The 18,134-nt window shown below is 49.1% G+C and overlaps 1 protein-coding gene across 2 annotated transcripts in view; it reads left to right on the top strand.

The window, feature by feature from the left end:
- LOC147659395 (la-related protein 1-like) overlaps positions 1-18,134 on the top strand; it is a 784,977-nt gene that overhangs the window by 477,714 nt on the left and 289,129 nt on the right. For both annotated transcript variants that reach the window (XM_086951772.1, XM_086951771.1), the window contains exon 12: positions 17,216-17,339. In XM_086951772.1, the coding sequence (XP_086807898.1) occupies positions 17,216-17,339 (124 nt within the window). The remainder of the gene's footprint in view (positions 1-17,215; positions 17,340-18,134) is intronic.

An 18,134-nucleotide genomic window follows, 5' to 3' on the forward strand; every position in this document is an offset into this window, starting at 1 on the left:
ACCGCAAGATATATCGCATTTTCTCAAGTAAGTTCTGAGAGGTCGTGGAGGGCGCCTTTTAATAGGGTGTCAAACGCTAAGGCCAGAAAGGAGGTTTTCCCCAGTGACAGTGATAAGGCGGCGTCCTCAACATCTAGGAGATCTCATAAGAGATAAAAATCTCCTCAAACTCATTCCTCAGGGGAACGTCCTGAGAAGGCCCTCAAAAAGACCACTCATGGGTCTTATGGGCGCAGTCCTTCAAAATCTCCTCACTCTGTGGAAAAGGAGAAGAAAGGACATGCTTTTGGGGTAAGATCAAGGTTAAAAGACGTCTTCTGAGCCGTCAAAATCACTTCCTCTGGTCAAAGAACCCTTCATGAAGCAGTCTTTTATACCTCTGAGGTAAAGACTAAGGCAGCCTCTCCGTCTACGGCGGCATCGTCTACGGCGGCATAGTCTATGACGGTGGTCGTCTACGACGGTGGTCGTTTACGATAGTCGTCGACGACAGTGGTCGTCTACGATGGCGGTCTACGATGGCCGTCGACGACGGTGGTCGTCTACGAGGGTCGTCGACGACAGTGGTAGTCTAAGACGGTGTCATCTACAATGGCCGTCGACGACGGTGTCATCTACAATGGCCGTCGACGACGGTGTCGTCTACAATGGCCGTCGACGACGGTGGTCGTCTACGTTGGCCGTCGACGACGGTGGTAGTCTACGATGGCCGTCGACGACGGTGGTAGTCTACGATGGCCGTCGACGACGGTGGTCGTCTACGATGGCCGTTGACGACGGTGGCCGTCGACGACGACGGTGGCTGTCGACGGTGGCCGTCGACGATGGGCGTCTATGATGGCCATCGACGACGTGGTTGTCGACGATGGCCGTCTACGAGACAGCAGCGACGACAACTATGTCGAGGACGAGGTCACCAGCAACGGTGACTATGTCGTCGACGACGGGGAGCAAGGGCCAGTCTGGAGCAACCAGACCAGCAGCAGTGATGTCGTCGGGCGTCGTGAAGAAGGCCACAAGCCAGCGGGCTAGTAGCTAAACAACGCGGTGAGCAGCAAAAAGCAGAAGGGCCCCACGCAGATCGTGGAGATGCTGGGAGGCTGGACTTCGGTGCTGGAGCTGCTCAGGGTCGGGGCTTCTCGGACCCCAAAGCACTCACCAGAGGGTTGCTCGGCGGGCGTGCTGTAAAGAAGTCGTGCAGTCTTGGCGATAGTCGGTACCTCGAGGTCTCGTCGCACTCACGGTTCTCAGCTTGGCTGTAGAGGTGAGTAGAGGTCAGAGGTGCCAGGGAAGCCGGGTCTCGTCGAGCTGTGTCGTCGGATTCCTGAGGAAGGACTTGCAGCAGACCGCAGTGTTCTCTAGATGGTGCCTGCGGCTGCAGGGTGACTACTCCTTAGTCACAAGGGAGAATCTTGAAGAAGAAATCTTGAAGTCCTTTCGCAGAAAGTCGTGTCTTGATTCCAAAGATGATCTAATTTGAACAGGGGGCCCGCTCCTATCTTTATACTAAGAAAAGGGGCTGACCCGGTGACTAGGTCCTGCCTATGGGTGGGACTAGGAGGGGGGTGGTTACACCCCTCTCCCATGCCGGACTTTCCCCAGGCCAGGGGCTGGTGTGCCCCTGGAACTGGTTCTGACCGGCCTATGCGTAGTGAGCACCGGGGTGCGACTCAGCAGTCACCTTCCTGTAAAGCCCTGCCTACCCAGGATACACAAAACCCTGTCTGGGATGGTGCTAGCACCGCCCCGGACAGGAAACCCTTTGTCCAAGCTCTCCTCGCTGGAAGGACTCCCAGCAGCAGGAGGTCAGACTCGTGTCTGTGGTGGCAGCATCCATTTTGTGGAGCTGAGGCTTCGTTTAACTTTAACCGGGGTTCACAGTTACATACATGTCGTGTCCCTCTAGAAGGGTGGAATGCTAACCCCGTCGCCAGAATTGGCGAGGGTTTAGTATTCCAATTCGTATGACACCTTACTCGACACCTTACTCGACATGTTTTGATAAAGCAATACCAAAGATAGCATTTAACCGCGAGGATTATAATGCACTTAAGAGTATATGGTATGCGTTATCATGGAACAGCTATTAGGACTTGATTCCGCAAGCTGCAGACGGGCTCAGCTCATGCCAGAGCACCATCTCACACGATTCCAAGCACTCTGCCTTCAGGATTGTCAAGGCCTGCCATAGGAGTGACTGATCGGAATCTGTGTGTCCATTTTTAGGGTTAGATATAGGTATACTATATCTACAGCAAAGGGTGATTACACGACTTTGCCCCAGCTGTCATGCAGCCAGTTGTGTCAAATTTAGGAGGCCAGCCAGGGGTGGCATAATACATGCTTCAGCCCCTGGTACACCTATGCCCTGAGTTACAGGGTCTGATAAGGAGGCCCAGTACCAATTGGAAATGTACCTAAGGTACATGGAATCCATTTTACAGAGAGAGCAGTAGGCCTGGGGTCCTGATTGGCAGGGTCCCAGGTCGACTATGTCAAAAACCAGCTAAAACACAGGGCAAAAAGTTGGGGGCAACCATAGTCAGGAGGTACCTTCCTACAATGTCGACGACGGATAGCTCTTTATACCTGGTGTCGACGATGACAATCTCCTCAACGTGCTCGTCGAGGAAAATTCCATGATTAGAACTCATCAGCAACTGCTTCAAGAGCAGGATTCATAGGAAAAGAACCTTTTGGGATACGCTATTAGTCACTCACAATTACATGTGAAGTATGAGAAGGACTGTGAGGAGTGATATGGGGAGTACCACAGCAACAGCACTATCGCCATGAGCGCCAGGAAGGAATGGTTGGAATGCCATGCTTCATGATGATAGATCTGCAGTTTATGCTGGCAGACTATGGAAAGAGGTTTCCGCCGGCACCAGCTGCTCAGGAAATCCCATCCCTACAACTCCAGTTAGAAACAGGGAGCCACAACAAGAAGGTAGGCTGGCAACTCCTCGAATAATACACCACCAGAATCCGACTCACCACAGATGAGGATGATCAGGAAGAGGGAGAAATAACAGATCCCAACAAAAAATGTGATGATTGCTTAAATCCATCTCCAGCATCTCCCTCACCAGGACGGGTGGATTCTCCGCAGATTCCATAATATAATGGAAACAGCTGCGAGAGATTCTAGCTTCATATGTCGACAATACGAACGGATTGCTTCTTATACGATTTCATGTAGCCATTCAAAACCATCCAAAATCTCATTTCGTGTATTAGCAAGTGGTGCAACAGGAATCTAAGAATCCCTCTGCACCTATATCAACACCTCCGAACAGGGAGGGGAGATGCTTGGACAACGCAAGACAGAGATTCTCATCCATGTCTGTTCTCTTAGGCAAAGCAGAAAGCCCTTGCTATTCTGGACAGTTAATACAAGCATATATGGTGCAATATGGCGCCTAACCTGGATCTCTTCCTAGAGAACATTAGACATGAGGCGAGCGACGGTGCTAACGAGTCAGACGTGGTTAAGGTCGACTGCCTTAAGACCGGAAGTCCAAAATTAGGATCCTGAATCTCCTTTTCGATGGAGAAGATTTATTGGGAAACAAGTGGATGAGGCATTTCAAGGTATCAAAGGGAATACAAATACCCTGGGTACGCTATGATACCGTTAGGTGCCTTTCCGAGGCGACTGGAAAGGAGGCCAATCATCCTACAAAGGGAGTTATCAACAAGGGAAGATAACCCCTGTTATTCCTCATCATCACAACCATATTGTCAACAATAGGAGTTACAACAAACAAGGAACTATACAAAGTCTGCTCCTAGAGGACTAGGAGTTAGTCAGGGAAAATCCGGGATCTGGCTGCATGTTGCTTTTCCTCTCCACGAGTTCCATGGGTGGGAGAGTTGCTTCCCATCTATATTGTGGACAGAAGATAGCAGACAGATGGGCTTCAATATACTAAAATGCACACACTCTTCAGTTTTCTTCAATTCCCTCCTTCCAACAGTGCAGACAAGTCAAGAGACTAAAAACATCTAACTCAGATGCGTTTGGAGATTCGGACAATGCTCCGAAAGGGAGCAATAGAACCGGTGCCGATCTTCCAAAAACAAAAAGGTTTTTTACTCCTGTGTTTCTTCCCAGTTCGGAAGAATGCCCTGCAATAGCGCCCTATTCTAGGCCTGAGAGTTCTGAATACTTACCATAAGAAGCAATTTTTTCTAAATGCTGTCCCTAGACATTCGGCTTCTCTTAAACCCAAGGGATCATATTACCACTCTAGACTTACAGGATGCTTATTTTTCACATCCCCTTCATCCTTCCTTTAAACTGTATCTTCGATTGGCAGTAGCCGGAGGACCATTAATCTTTATATAGTGTCTGACTCCAGCGACATTTCTGGGGGCAATATTGGACACTGAATGCAACAAAGCGTTTCCCTCCGAGGAAAGACAACTGAGGATTGTGTCCCTCTTCCAAGAGTTGGTAAAAAGAAAGTCTCTTTCAGTCCGCAGGTACAAATCCTTGCTGGGCATGATGTCCTCTTGTATTCCCCTGGTACCTTGCTACAGGCTAAGGATGAGACCATGGCAGGAACAGATCGATCTTCAATGGCATCAGGCGGAGGGATCCTTCGACGATGTAATACGGGTGGCGCCGTTCGAGGTCTCGGTCCGGAAGGAGGTCGAGGGGTCAGAGTAGTCATAGCTCCGGGAGTCGACACCATTCCTCGGGCTCCAAGTCCTCAGGTAAGAGGCACAAGAAGTCGAAGAGGCAACATCGCTCTTCTGACTCCCCTTGATGCTTTTGTGTTTGCAGTATGTCAAGAAGATGTTCTCCTCACTGAGTTTGGGGTTGCGGTCTGTTAACACCGCGTGCACCTTGGGCCGTGGGACACGGTCGCGGCCGTGCTGCCAAAATGTCCGGAGGAGGCCCGGACTAAACTCGCCCAAGCCCTTGCGGAGGGTCGAGAGGCGGTCCCTGGCTTGCTCGCGCAGCGGTAGCGCCATAGAAGCGCCGAAGAGGCGCCAAAGAGAAGCCAGTCTGCGCCAGTCCGCGTCCAGACGCTTCCTGCACCTCACTCGGCCTGTCACCATGGTAGGAAATTGCCTCTGTTATAGTTCTTCTTCCCTGCATTTGCTACGTCCCCCCGCCAACTCTTCGTGCCTCCACTCGATCCTCCCGTCCAATACTAGGTTTCATTGTACTTCATGTGACTGGAGTTTATCTCCCGCACACGCCGACAAACCTCAACCCTCACATAAATGGAGAATGTTTCTCCTTAACTGTCGGTCTCTACCAAAACACCACACAGAGCTTTCCATGTTGATTGGAGAGCTTAATCCTGAGGCTCTCTTCTTGACAGAAACATGGCTTCAGCTGGAAAGCGATCCATCTACTGTGTGGGCGACCCCTCAAGGCTACACCATGAAACACCTCGACCGCCAGACTGGCAGAGGTGGCGGACTTGCCATCATTTATAGAGACACTTATAAATGCTGCATCACCTCTTCCACTATACCAACGTGTGAGAGCTTACATTTTACCCTAGAGTTCTCTCCTACCACTTCATTCTCTGGCATGTTGGCCTATCGCCCTCCTGGTGCCCTTAGCAACTTTGTTTCTAACTTGACAGATATTGTCGCAAGCGCCCTGTTTTCCTCAGCGAATTTTACTTTGCTGGGTGATCTCAATCTGCACCTGGACGACCCGTGTGACACTTCAGCCAACAACCTCAGGTCCAACCTTCAGGCTATTGATCTTTGCCAAAAGGGTTTTCTTGCGACCCACATTGCGATATCTGGATCTCCAGTACCCTCGATCAAGTTCTCCCTTCTACCTCCCTAAAATCAATATCAAGATCTAGGGTTGCCCCGTGGTACACACCCGCCCTTAGAACTATGAAGCAAACATGCCGCAAACTTGAGAGAGCTTGGAGGCAGGACCATTCTCAACAGAGGAAGGCCGATTATAGAGCCACCATAAAACTCTATAAAAAGGAAATCTATGCCACACAATCTTGCTTCTACGATGTGAAAATTAATATGGCTGCTAATGCGCCCAAAGAAATTTTTAAAATAGCTAAATCTTTAATCTCCCCACCCCCTGAGTGTCCATCATCAGACGGCGCACAAACCCGGTGCAACAATCTTGCTACTTTTTTCTCCCAGAAAATCCAGGCTATCTATTCATTTACCACAGGTGATAACAACATAGAACCCACCTCCCCTCCTGTTTCTGATCCCCCCCACACCACATGTATGCTCGAAAAATTCCCTCTTCTTGACCCCTCATTAGATAGGTTGATCCCTAAGATCACCTCGGGATCCCCTAATGACCAGGCACCCCCCCAGACCCTCATTAAGGTCATAGACTTTATTCGTCCGGTCATCTTAGATGTCCTTAATGCCTCCATTGCTTCCAAAACCGTTCCGCCTAAATGGAAGTGCGCAATGGTTAAAGCTTTGTTGAAAAAGCCGACTTTGGACCAGAACAACTTGGCCAACTATCGCCCCATCTCCTTACTTCCATGGATGAGTAAGCTACTTGAGAGGCATGTTAATAACATCTTAGTGGACTATTTTGAGTTCAATAGCCTGCTCCGTGCCTCTCAGACAGGGTTCCGCCCTCAGCACGGAACCGAAACCGCTCTAGTGGCGGTGACGGAAGAAGCTAGAGCTGTGCTGGACCAGGGAGGTAAGGCTGCCATCATACTACTTGACCTCAGTTCGACACGGTCAACCACTCTACACTATTACATCGGTTGAGTGGTCTGGGCGTGTCGGGCGCGGCCCTGGAATGGCTTGCCTCCTTCCTGGATAATAGATTCTTACAGGTGTTTGAGGGCGAGGCGCTCTCCCCTAAACATCCTCTGTTGTGGGGTACCCCAGGGCTCCTCCCTGAGCCCCACTCTTTTTAACGCCTATATGGAGCCCCTAGAGAGGATAGTCCATCCCTTCGGTGTACGTATTGTTACCTACGCAGATGACACCAAACTGGTGGTCTCCCTTGACCACTCAGCGGGATCATCTTCCACCTTAGGTCCCTGTCTAGAGGCTGTTGCCAGATGGATGCAATCCTCATACCTCAAACTTAATGGGGAGAAAACAGACATTATGCTGTTGGGCAACCAATCTGCCCTAGCATCCATCTGGCCTCCATCTCTTGGCCCGCCTCCTCCCAAACCCCAGATTAAGAGCCTGGGAATCTGGCTGGACAAAGCGCTTGATTTTTCAGCCCAAGCCACTAAAACCGCCTCCACTTGCATCGGGATGATGAAAATGCTCCGTAAAGTGCTTCCCCTGCACCCATTCCAGGCCAGGAGGATCATGGTACAGGGCCTGATCCTCTCTCGCCTGGATTATGGGAATGCCCTCTATATGGGAGCCCCAGCTGCAGTGACCCATAGGCTTCAGGTCACACAAAACTGTGCTGCCTGTTTATTGTACAACATCCCCCGCTGGCAGTCAGCTAAGAAACCTCTGAAAGAGCTTCATTGGCTCCCAGTAGTGGCCAGAGTGCAGTTCAAGGCCGTGTGCATTGTGCACAAATCTTTTCACCGTACTGGCCCGGCAAGTCTGCACCCTATAGCTACACCCTATGCTCCGTCCAGAGCCTTACGCTCTAGTTCTCTGCAACTTGTATCCGCCACCAAAATTAACAAAGCCCGTTGGGGCGGTTGTTCCTTTTCCCATACCGCGGCCAGGCTTTGGAACTCCCTTCCCCTCTCCCTTCGAGAAATCAATAATCACTTGTCCTTCAGAAAGGCTTTCAAAACGCACTTGTTTGCAAAGACGTGCTGATCTACCCTGAGCCCGCCACCAGTATTCATTCTAAAGCGCTGCGAGGCCTCCGGGTAGTTACGCGCTATATAAGTGCAATTTTCATTTCATTTCATTTCACGGTATTCCATCCGGTGTGGACTGGATACAACTTACTCGCTGCACGACGGTGGCGATTCGTTGCCACGCCTGGCTGAGGTCCACCAACTTTTCGTCTGATGTCCAAAACACCCTTATGGACATGCAGATTGATGGCCGTCTCCTCTTTGGCGACAAGGCAGACAGTGCGCTCGAGTGCTTTAAGGACTCCAGGGCTACGGCCAAGTCCTTGGGCCTATCGGCCCAGCGCCAGCAACCTGCTGCCTTTTGTTGCCAAGGAAGGGGCGCCGCCACACGTCCTGCCAGCAACGGGCCGCAGACTAACATCCAGCACGGTGGCGGACGTGGTAAGCGCTGTGGCGGTGCCTGGGGACAACGGCGAGGCCAGTCCACATCCACCCCCACAGCATCCGCCTCAAAGCCTTCCTAGTCCGAGCTTTCAGGCCCACATGTCACCAGTGGGGGGCAGGGTTCGCCATCACCTCATTCACTGGCGCAACATCACTTTGGACAGGTGGGTGCTGCAAATCGTCTGAATGGGCTACTCCCTCCCCTTCGAGACGACCCCTCCAGCCATGCCACCGCAGTACCACCGCGTGTCGGGGATCACTTGAATCTTCTGCGAGACGAAGTTACGGCCCTCTTGGCCAAGGGGGCCATCAAGCGCGTTCCTGGGCCAGAAGTAGGGTGTGGTTGTTACTCCCACTACTTTCTGGTTCCCAAGAAGGGCAAAGTGGGCCTACGCCCTATCTTGGAACTGCGGAACGTCAACGATGCTGACACTGGCTCAAGTCTTAGCTGCCCTGGACCCGGGAGACTGAATGGTAGCGATGGACTTGCAGGACGCTTATTTTCACATCCCCGTCCTGCCGGCCCACCAGCGTTACCTGCGGTTTACGGTAGGCCACGAGCACTTTCAGTTTACCGTGCTCCCCTTCGGCCTTACCAGCGCCCCACGGGTGTTCACAAAAGTGATGGCTGTGGTCGCAGCTCATCTGCGCAGGTTAGGAGTTTGTCTTCCCCCTACCTCGACGACTGGTTGTTTAAGGCGGGCTCGCCCCCAGACAGTCGTTAGCCACCTCAGACTACGACCGACCTCCTGCACCTGCTTGGGTTCTCCATCAATGTGCTGAAGTCACACCTGTGGCCCTCTCAGAAGCTCCTCTTCATCGGAGTGGTTCTCGACTCTGCAAAGTTTCGGGTTTATCCTCCCGAACACCGGGTTCAGGATATTTAGGATCTGATTCCGATCATTTAGCCGTTATCCTGAGTCTCGGTCAGGCTGACGTTGCGGCTTCTGGGGCTGATGGCCTCCTGCATCCTTCTAGTGCATCACGCCAGGTGGCGGATGTGGCCTCTGCAGTGGGACCTGAAGTTTCAGTGGGCCCAGCATCAGGGCAACCTGTCCGACCATGTCTTGATCTCGGAGGGCGCTGCAAGACCGTTGCAGTGCTGGTTCACGAACCGAGATTGGGTCAGCGGCAGATCCCTCTCCCTACCCCAACTGGAGCATGTAGTTGTGACGGACGCATCCCTCCAAGGCTGGGGGGGCCACATGGGAGAGGCAAAGATCAGAGGCCTCTGTGTCCGGCGGAGTCCCGGCTCCACATCAACCTTCTGGAGCTGCAGGCAATCCGGCTTGCACTGAAGGCATTCCTCCCCTCTGTCCGGGGGAGTGTAGTGCAGGTGTTCACTGACAACACCACCCCCATGTGGTATTGCAACAAACAGGGCGGGGTGGGGTCGTGGACCCTATGCCAGGATGCTCTGCGCCTCTGGTAGTGGCTGGAACATCACAGCGTGACCCTGGTGGTTCAACGCCTGGCGGGTTCCCTGAACGTCAGGGCGGATGAACGCAGCTGCCGGTGCATGATGGATCATAAATGGCGTCTGAACTTGGACGTGACACAAGGCCTCTTTCAGCAGTGGGGAGAGCTTTGGTTAGTTTTATTTGCCACAGAAGAGCACGCGCAATGTCATCAGTTCTGTGCGTTGGAATTTGCAAGGCGGCACTCGCTCGGAGGCGCTTTTCATCGCGAGTGGAGCTGCGGTCTGTTGTACGCCTTTCCGCCTATACCACTTCTGCCCAGAGTGCTGAAGAAGATCAGACGCGACCGAGCCCAAGTTATCCTTGTGGCTCCGTACTGGGCACGAAGATACTAGTATCCTGAGCTACTCAGCATGTCTGTCGATCCCCCGATTTGTCTGCCTCTTCAGGAGGATCTTCTGTCGAAGCAGCAGGGGACGGTCCTCCACCCGAAACTGTCCAGTCTCCACTTACATACGTGGCGATAGAGCGGCAGCAGTTGAGGCCATTTGACTTGCCTCCTGAATTCTGGAATGTGATTTTGGCAGCCAGGCGTCCCTCCTCAAAATCGGTATACGCCTGCATGTGGAACAAATTTGTGGCATGGTGCACAGCAAAGGCTGTTACCCTTTTCTATCCCTCTTTCAGAGGTTCTCCTTTCTTCTTTCTCTTGCCCAGCAGGGCTCTGCTCTGGGTACCATCAAGGGCTATCTATCTGCCATTTCCGCCTTCTTGAGGCTCCCTGATCAGCCCTCTTTGTTAAAGTCCCCAGTTGTAAATAGGTTTTTTGAAGGGCATCACTCATATGTTCCCTCCTGTTCCTTTCGTGATGCCTCAGTGGGACTTGAACCTTGTTCTGACTTACCTGATGTGGGCTCCTTTCGAGCCACTTCATAACTGTCGTCTTCGTCTCCTTACTCTCAAGACTGCATTCCTGTTTGCCATCACCTCTGCCAGGAGGGTGAGTGAGCTCCAGGCTCTTTCCTCTAAACCTCCTTTTCTTTCTGTCCTTCCGGACAAAGTTGTGTTGCGGACGCGACCCTCTTTCCTGCCCAAGGTAGTCACAGCCTTCCACATTGGGCAGTCCATCACCATGCCCACCTTCTTTCCACCTCCGCATCCCTAGAGAGGCTCCACCGTCTGGACCCAAAATGTGCGCTTTCATTCTATTTGGATCGCACACGCCAGTTCCGGGTGGATGACCAACTCTTTATTGGTTACTAGTGCGCTAAGAAAGGTCGGGCTGTGCACAAGCGGACCATCTCTCGGTGGGTCGTGTTGTATATCAAGGTATGCTACTCTTTGGCTAAAAAGGAGCCTCCTGCGGGGCTTTGTGCCCATTCCACTCGGGCCACGGCGGCTACTACTGCCCTGGGTCGGGGAGTCCCCTTGCAGGACATCTGTCAGGCAGCTACGTGGGCCTCTCTGCACACGTTTGCAAGACACTATTGCCTGGACAGCCAAGTCCGGAGAGATGGCTTTTTCAGCCGTTCCGTTCTCCAGGACTTTCTGGTGTGATCATTGTTTCGCAGACCTACCACCGGGGTTGGTGTTGCTGGTGTATCTATTCTAAGGTAAAGAATCTAATACTAACCTGTTTCTTTCAGATGCACAAGTTACTTACCTATGGTAACGATATATCTGTAAGAAACAGTAGTTGGTATTAGATTCCTTACTGCCCCACCCATCCTCCCCGTTCTGCGAACCGATATCTAGGGTTAAGGTCATCCCCTTTCAGGGCCCTAGTTTCATGGCACCAGTGTTGGTTTTCATCATGGCTCTGCGTTTCTGGCACGGAAAAGCTATGTATAAGAACAGACGTCAGCGCGCGAGGACGGTGTCTAAGTACTCCGCCATCCCGGCGCCGACGACTGACATGGATCCGCAGACGACGCCTACGGACGCGCAGGGGTACTGCTTTTCAAAATTTTCCGGATCCAGTCTGACGCCTGGGGATATTCTAAGGTAAGGAATCTAATACTAACTAATGTTTCTTACAGATATATCGTTACCGAAGGTAAGTAACTTGTGCGTTAGTCTCTCTTTAGTACTGCCTTGTCTTCATTTGTAACCTACCATGAGGAACTGGCCCTTTTACTTCAGTTATTAAACGGTATGTCTTATTTCGTACGTAAGCACTATTTTGTTTAATGATTTCCCACTACTGCATGCTCAACATGCTTTCCTGCAACATTTAGTGTGCCGTGCACGCTTTCACTTTCCAAGAAGCCACAATGGCGGTCGATTCTTTGAAATGCTATAGGTCTTGCTTTTACAAGCGTTTGATCTATTGGCATTCTAAATGACAATGCCTTTTATTTATGTGTTAATTATCAAAATAGTTAAAAGGTATTTTCATTGACCATGCCAATAGAATAAACTCTCGCAAATGCGAGAACTATTGCAAGTGCTTGTTTATTAATTTAACTGGGCTGCTCAGCAGCGCTGCTAACAACTTCAAATCGTTACTAAAGCCTATAATTCTCATTGGCAAGAACTAGTGGCTTTGCCAATGCTTGTATATAAATGTTTGCTGCAAAATGTGACGACACGGACATTTGATTAGCTAATTAGTGTTTTTCGAGTGCCATGCGGAGGAACTTTAAACCAATTCGGTTGTTACGGTGTCTCACCCCGCATTGAATGTGCACTTCAGTATGCTGATCCTGAAACCAAAGGCTACATTTGTTTTTCTTCTCCCCTTTTCTTTCCTGTGTGTAATCACATGTCCTCTTTTTTCACTAATGCACGGCTGTTTAATTGTCCTCATTGTCTGTGATTCAGGGAGAGAGCGTATGATGTGTAAAATGCGCTAGAAACATTGGGCGACACCTTTTCCGGGATCGATGTATACACGTGTCCCGATCAACCACATCCGGTGTTTTTGACATAAATTACACTGCTTTTGCAGGCCAAAACCATTTCCTCGGTGCTATTGAGTAGATAAAACGTGTCGGAAGTACCCCACGCTTTCATACCTCTGAAAATATTAGGTTGGTAGCGTCTTGACAAACAGGTTGCCGCTTTTTTACCTCGGAAAAAAATTAGTTTGACCACATCTTGACCTAAACCTGCTTGCTTAGCATATAGCCTTCTGACTTTTGGGGCGTTTTGTGTTCAGGAGGATTACAAAGGCTGTATGTCATTTCTTTGCCTTTGCGTCTATACATGCCGTTTAAATGCCATAAATTGAAGCAGTGATGCCCTTATTGACTGGCTTCTTGAAACAGTTGCAAGTAAAATGAGCATCACACTTGCTCGTTGAATTTGAATACACACTTTTGTATACTGCCTACTTTGAAACCATTTCATATGCCATAATTGCTGTGATTATACCGCTGAAGTTATCCAGTGAACTAAGGTTAGCAGGTGAAAAACAGGGGCGTAGGTTCGAGGTGGGGCTTTCGGGGGGGCTAGGTTACACCTCCCTGAGGAATGCCTTTTCTAAAGTGTACAGGTGCTTTCAGTTGGGTATGGTCAGGTGTGACCTTACTCTCTAAAGTGGTAGTTTGGTCGAGCAGTAAGGCAGTACCAGAGGACAGTCTAAAGCATTTCTTGTACACACTCAGTCAGCAAAAGGTTTCACACACTCAGACTGAGCTCCAGGCTAATTGTTTTTATATCAAAAGAGATCGTTGTTTTATTTTTACAACCAACAGGCATCAAAAATATACTGTTCTCAATATGAAAGGTCTCAGATGAGTACTTTGCAGAAAGGCAATAAACTTTGTAAAGACAATAGATACAGGGGTTGCAGTAAGCAACAAAATTCTATACATAATTTAGCATTGAGCTCAATGGATTCCCTTATATAAACACACGTGATTACTTTGTAGATTACTTTGGTAATTCCAGGACTGGCTCCTAAGTTCAGTCCTGGGGTCTAAGCTGGAAACAGTTTAGCAAAAACGTTTTGGGTATTGTGATTTTTCAGGAATAAAAAGCTATTTTCAAAGTTCACACTTAAAAAATTTTCAACAGAAATGTGGCAATGTTATCCAATGGGAGAAAATTCAGGTTGCAGGTAAAGTATGAACTCGTTACTTTTGTAATCCAGTACTGGTCTCCTGGGGCCAGCACTGTGGTCTCAACTCAAAACAGGTAAGTAATTACGTTTCAGTATTTTGTATGATTTTTAAAGAATATTTCTAGTTTTCAAAAGTAGACAGAAGAAATATCATAGAAAAGCAGACAATGGATTCCTATGGAGAAAATACAAGTTACTAGTAAACCCGCTAGGGATTACTTTTGTGGTTCAGCACTGGGCTACAAGGTACAGTACTGGCTCCTTTCCTGATCACAGGTGAGTATTTCGGAATTCAGATTTTATATGAAAATTTCAAGTTTTAAAAAGTAGGCACTTAGATCTTTCGAGTCAAACCAGTCAATGTTATTCAGTGGCAGGTAAGTGAGTTACCGGTTTCCTGGTGAGTACTCGACTGGTGAAGTTGTGGTTCTGGGTATAGACTCAGGGGTCCCCCAGGGTCAGGTAGGTACAGTTGGTTCACCCTCAGCGGTGCAGGGGCGGCCGGGGGCAGAGGTGGTTAGGACCAATGATATCCAATGGGGGACGGGGGCCTCCGGTTGGTGGCTGCTGGCTAGCAGGCCACGCGGCTGTGGGAGCTGGGCTCCTGGTCACTTGTTCAGGGCAAAGGGGGAAGCAGGATAGGACAAAGGTGGCACGGCCAGCGGTAGTTGGCCGGCTGGGTGTAGGGTGCTTTTGAGCAGTCTGGCGCTCAATGTTATCCAATTGAAAAGGTCAAAAGGGAACAAAGGCTGCAGGCTCGGGGGTGGAGACTCTCCAGGGGCGATCAGCACGTCGAGAGGTAAGTTGGGATCTTGGAGCACAGGTAGGTACCCCAAACGGAGGCACAAGGGGCTGTTGGGCGCCGGGTGCAGGGGTGTCTTTGGGTGTCGAAAAAGCTTATCCTCAGCTGGTCACGGTTGGGGGGGCCCTGGTTCTGAGTCTGCAGGCGTAGTCTGGTTTGTCGAGGAGGGTCTTTGGGCACTGGACTTCGGGTCCCAGTCGCCGGGGGATGTCCTTGTGGTCTTGGATCACTCGGGCAAGGGCCGGGCTTGGCGGGTGCAGAGTGGGCTGGTCTGGAGCTTCCTGACTGGCACCAGGGGGGGTTGTTGCAGCAGAGCCTCTGCTGATGGGAGTCCCAGTCTTTAAGAGGGTCAAGGCAGGCAGGTCCTCTGGGTGTCCCAAGGTTGCTGTCCGCAGAAGTTACCTGGATTTAGGCAGGAGCAGGTTCCAGGATCGACAGGCTGGTAGGGCTGGGGCCAAGTCAGTTGTTGTCGTCCTGTTTCACGGTGGTGCCGTATATTGCAGAACTGTTTAGTCTTTGAAGTAGACTTAGTTTGTTCACTATATCAAAATCTCCTAAAATGGAAGTAAGCAGAGTGCAGCCGCTCTATCGAATTTCATCCCAGATTACAATTAATATAACTTCAGTGCTTCTTCCAGGAGGAAAAACCCAGTTGGTCTGATAGGTTTGTTTTCTCAGGGACATCTGCAATCTGAATAAATGCTGTTTTTGTTAGCTACTTACACAATATAGTTCATTTGGTTCTGTCCATTTTTGTCAGGATTGCTTTAAATCTAATGTCTTTTCAAATTGTATGGATGCTTTCTAGTTGATGGTGTTTGGTTGACCTCTTTGGCTGGAACTGCCATTGAGGAAGCTTTTGGATTGAGCTTGTATATTTCTGGGGGCCCAGGTCACAGATTTCCTGATGGTACTAGTTGTCATTATGAACTGATTAAAAGCACCATTGATGCTGGCGGTAGGGCAGTCCGAGTCATGCCAGGCTGCTTGACTGACTTGAGGAGATGAGCCTCAGAGGCACGGTTTGGAAGTGGCTGAAATCCTTCCTAGAGGACAAAAGGCAAGAGGTTTGGCTACCCCCTTATTCTTCTGGTAGCCTTAATGTCTCGGTCAGGGTCCCTCAGGGGTCGTCTCTTAACCCCACATTATTTAATATTTGAAGACCCTTCTCGCTGAATTGGTTGAGGACCAAAATAATATTTTACACAGATGATACCCAGAATGTTTTCTCCTTTGACAAGGGGGTGCCTGTTAAACAAGATGCTGTTTCCATTGGATGAGCTTCCTCTAAATAAAGTGCAATACAGAGACCGAGGTTCTCAGTGTGGGGCATAATTTTGACTTCAAATTGGAACTGTGCTGGCTAGATGAGGCACCTCCACCCAATAATCAAGTGTAAACAGTTAATAACTTGTGTGTGAAATTGGACAATGTGGTAGTCACATTTTCAGCATACTATGCTTGGCCAAGAAATTCCTGCTCTTCCTGTCGGTCCCAATAAGGATTACTAGTGTCTTGGCATTGGTCATGTCCAGGCTGGACTACACCAATGCCTTATATGAAGGTTTTCCACAATCTCCTTCAAGGAAACTTCAAATAGTACAAAGAGCTGCCACCAGATTCTCACGTTCTCTTTCTAGAGAGGAGCATATTTCTCCTTATTTGCACTGACTTCCGGTACACAAGCATATTCTATTTAAGACTTCTCTCCTGGTGCACAGAGCGCTATGCCACTCTGGACCTTACTATTTGTCTGCTAGGATTTCTTTCTACGACCCTTTGAGAAAGCTGCACTACTCCAACAATCACTTTGCAACGATTCTAAGCGCCTACCTTGCTAAATTCGGCAAACTGTTTTTCTCTTTCTTGGGGCTAGCAGGCTGAAACAATCTTTCTTTAGAACTCCAGCTCACTAAGGATGAGGGACTGTTCAAGAAAATGCTTAAAACCGGTCTCTTTGTCCAGTAGAGCCCTGCTCACTCTTACCTTTGCCCTTACTGCCCTGTTAGACCTGGGACACTCTTGAGTAGCTGTGTGCTTTATAAGTCTCATTTAACATAACATTATTTGTCCTTTGTGGATAGTACATTTAGCCTCATAAGTGCTGCGCCAGTCCAACGGCTGACGGCACCACTACCTCGGGAGTGCTGCCGTTGGACGTTCCAACTGCACCTGCGCAATGGAACGTTCAGCACTGGAGCTGGACGTTCCATAGCTGCTAAGGTGTTAAAGAGCACAACTTCTGGATGTTTCTGGTTATCATTTGACCTGGTTAGTAGATTCAAAGGGCAACTGACTGGATGGTTTTGGGTGTCAAGATTTTTGCTTTATCAGGTATTCTACAGTTTAGTGTCTGTTTTCTTTGGGATGATTGGCACACTCTAGGTTGCTACCTTGTCTACAGCATTGTTTGATTTTCATAGTTTGAATATTTTTGCATTTTAAATGTTATCACAAAAGGTCCCATAATACAGATGCCTATAGCATAGTTACTGATGTAAATAAAACCGTAATTGCTGTGTTAAACATTTTCTTCTCCTGGTTTTATTCTGCTCCAGCCCCTCTTGTGCCAGAACCCCCCATATCTTGAATCTCCTTACTCTAACAGTTACTTTGTATGTGCAGCAATTGGTCTTTTACTCTAACTAACAAGTTCTTTTAAAGATGTTTCACCAATCAAGTCAGTTTTTTCCATGTACTGAAGTATTTTTTTTTCATCATTTAGCAAGAAGTTGAGAATTTCAAGAAAGTTAACATGATCAGCCGGGAGCAGTTTGATACTTTAACCCCAGAGCCCCCTGTCGACCCAAACCAAGAAGTACCCCCTGGCCCACCGCGATTCCAGCAAGGTAAAGCTTGACTTTAGAATAGTAGAAAGTGTCTTCTGTTTAATGTTTACCTCCTGTCCTCTGAGTGCAATTTAAGTGTTAAATATTATAACAAGAGTACTTTTGTCAGAGCTTTTTAAAGAGTGATTTTAAGGGAATGACAAATGATTGTACTGCACTTTCTCCAAGTTTGACTATCTTGGTGTGGCACAGACTGATACAGAATAAACCAAAAGAAAGCTATGTGTCCTGAGTTATATGTCCTGAAATTAAAGACTACATTCTAAAAGGGTATCCTCTTTCTGATTTAGGTTGATACTACCTACCTCAGTCCCTTCATTGCCTAATAGCCAGTTCCTTTACCATAATCCTACCTTGAACATTGATGTGTAATTAATGTGTTGTGCATAAGGAATATGTTAATCTGAAAGACACTTGGTAATTTATTGCCTTAGAATTACCCCCAGGCATCAGACGGGATCCAGAGAATTTTTTCTTGGCAATATCCCTGCATGTCGCTAGGTGGCATCGGTCGACTCCGCATCAGACATCTGCGCTTCGGTCGCCGGTATGACATCACAGTGCCTATTTAGACGCCGCCCCTGCGTGCTGATGTCCATTCTTTTTTTTTCCCCCGCCAGCCTAGCGCAGATCCGGAGAGAAGTACCCAGTAGTCATTTTTTGACTAACCTTTTTGGACGTTTTGTCAACTTTTTTTCCCGATTCTTCGACTCCATGTGCGCGAGGCATGTCCCATCGCCTGACAAGGTTCAAGCCATGTGACTCCCGTCATAAGCTGATGTCTGTGAATGATCT

Source organism: Lissotriton vulgaris, unplaced genomic scaffold, assembly GCF_964263255.1.
Source record: "Lissotriton vulgaris unplaced genomic scaffold, aLisVul1.2 SCAFFOLD_866, whole genome shotgun sequence".
Taxonomy (NCBI): Eukaryota; Metazoa; Chordata; class Amphibia; order Caudata; family Salamandridae; genus Lissotriton; species Lissotriton vulgaris.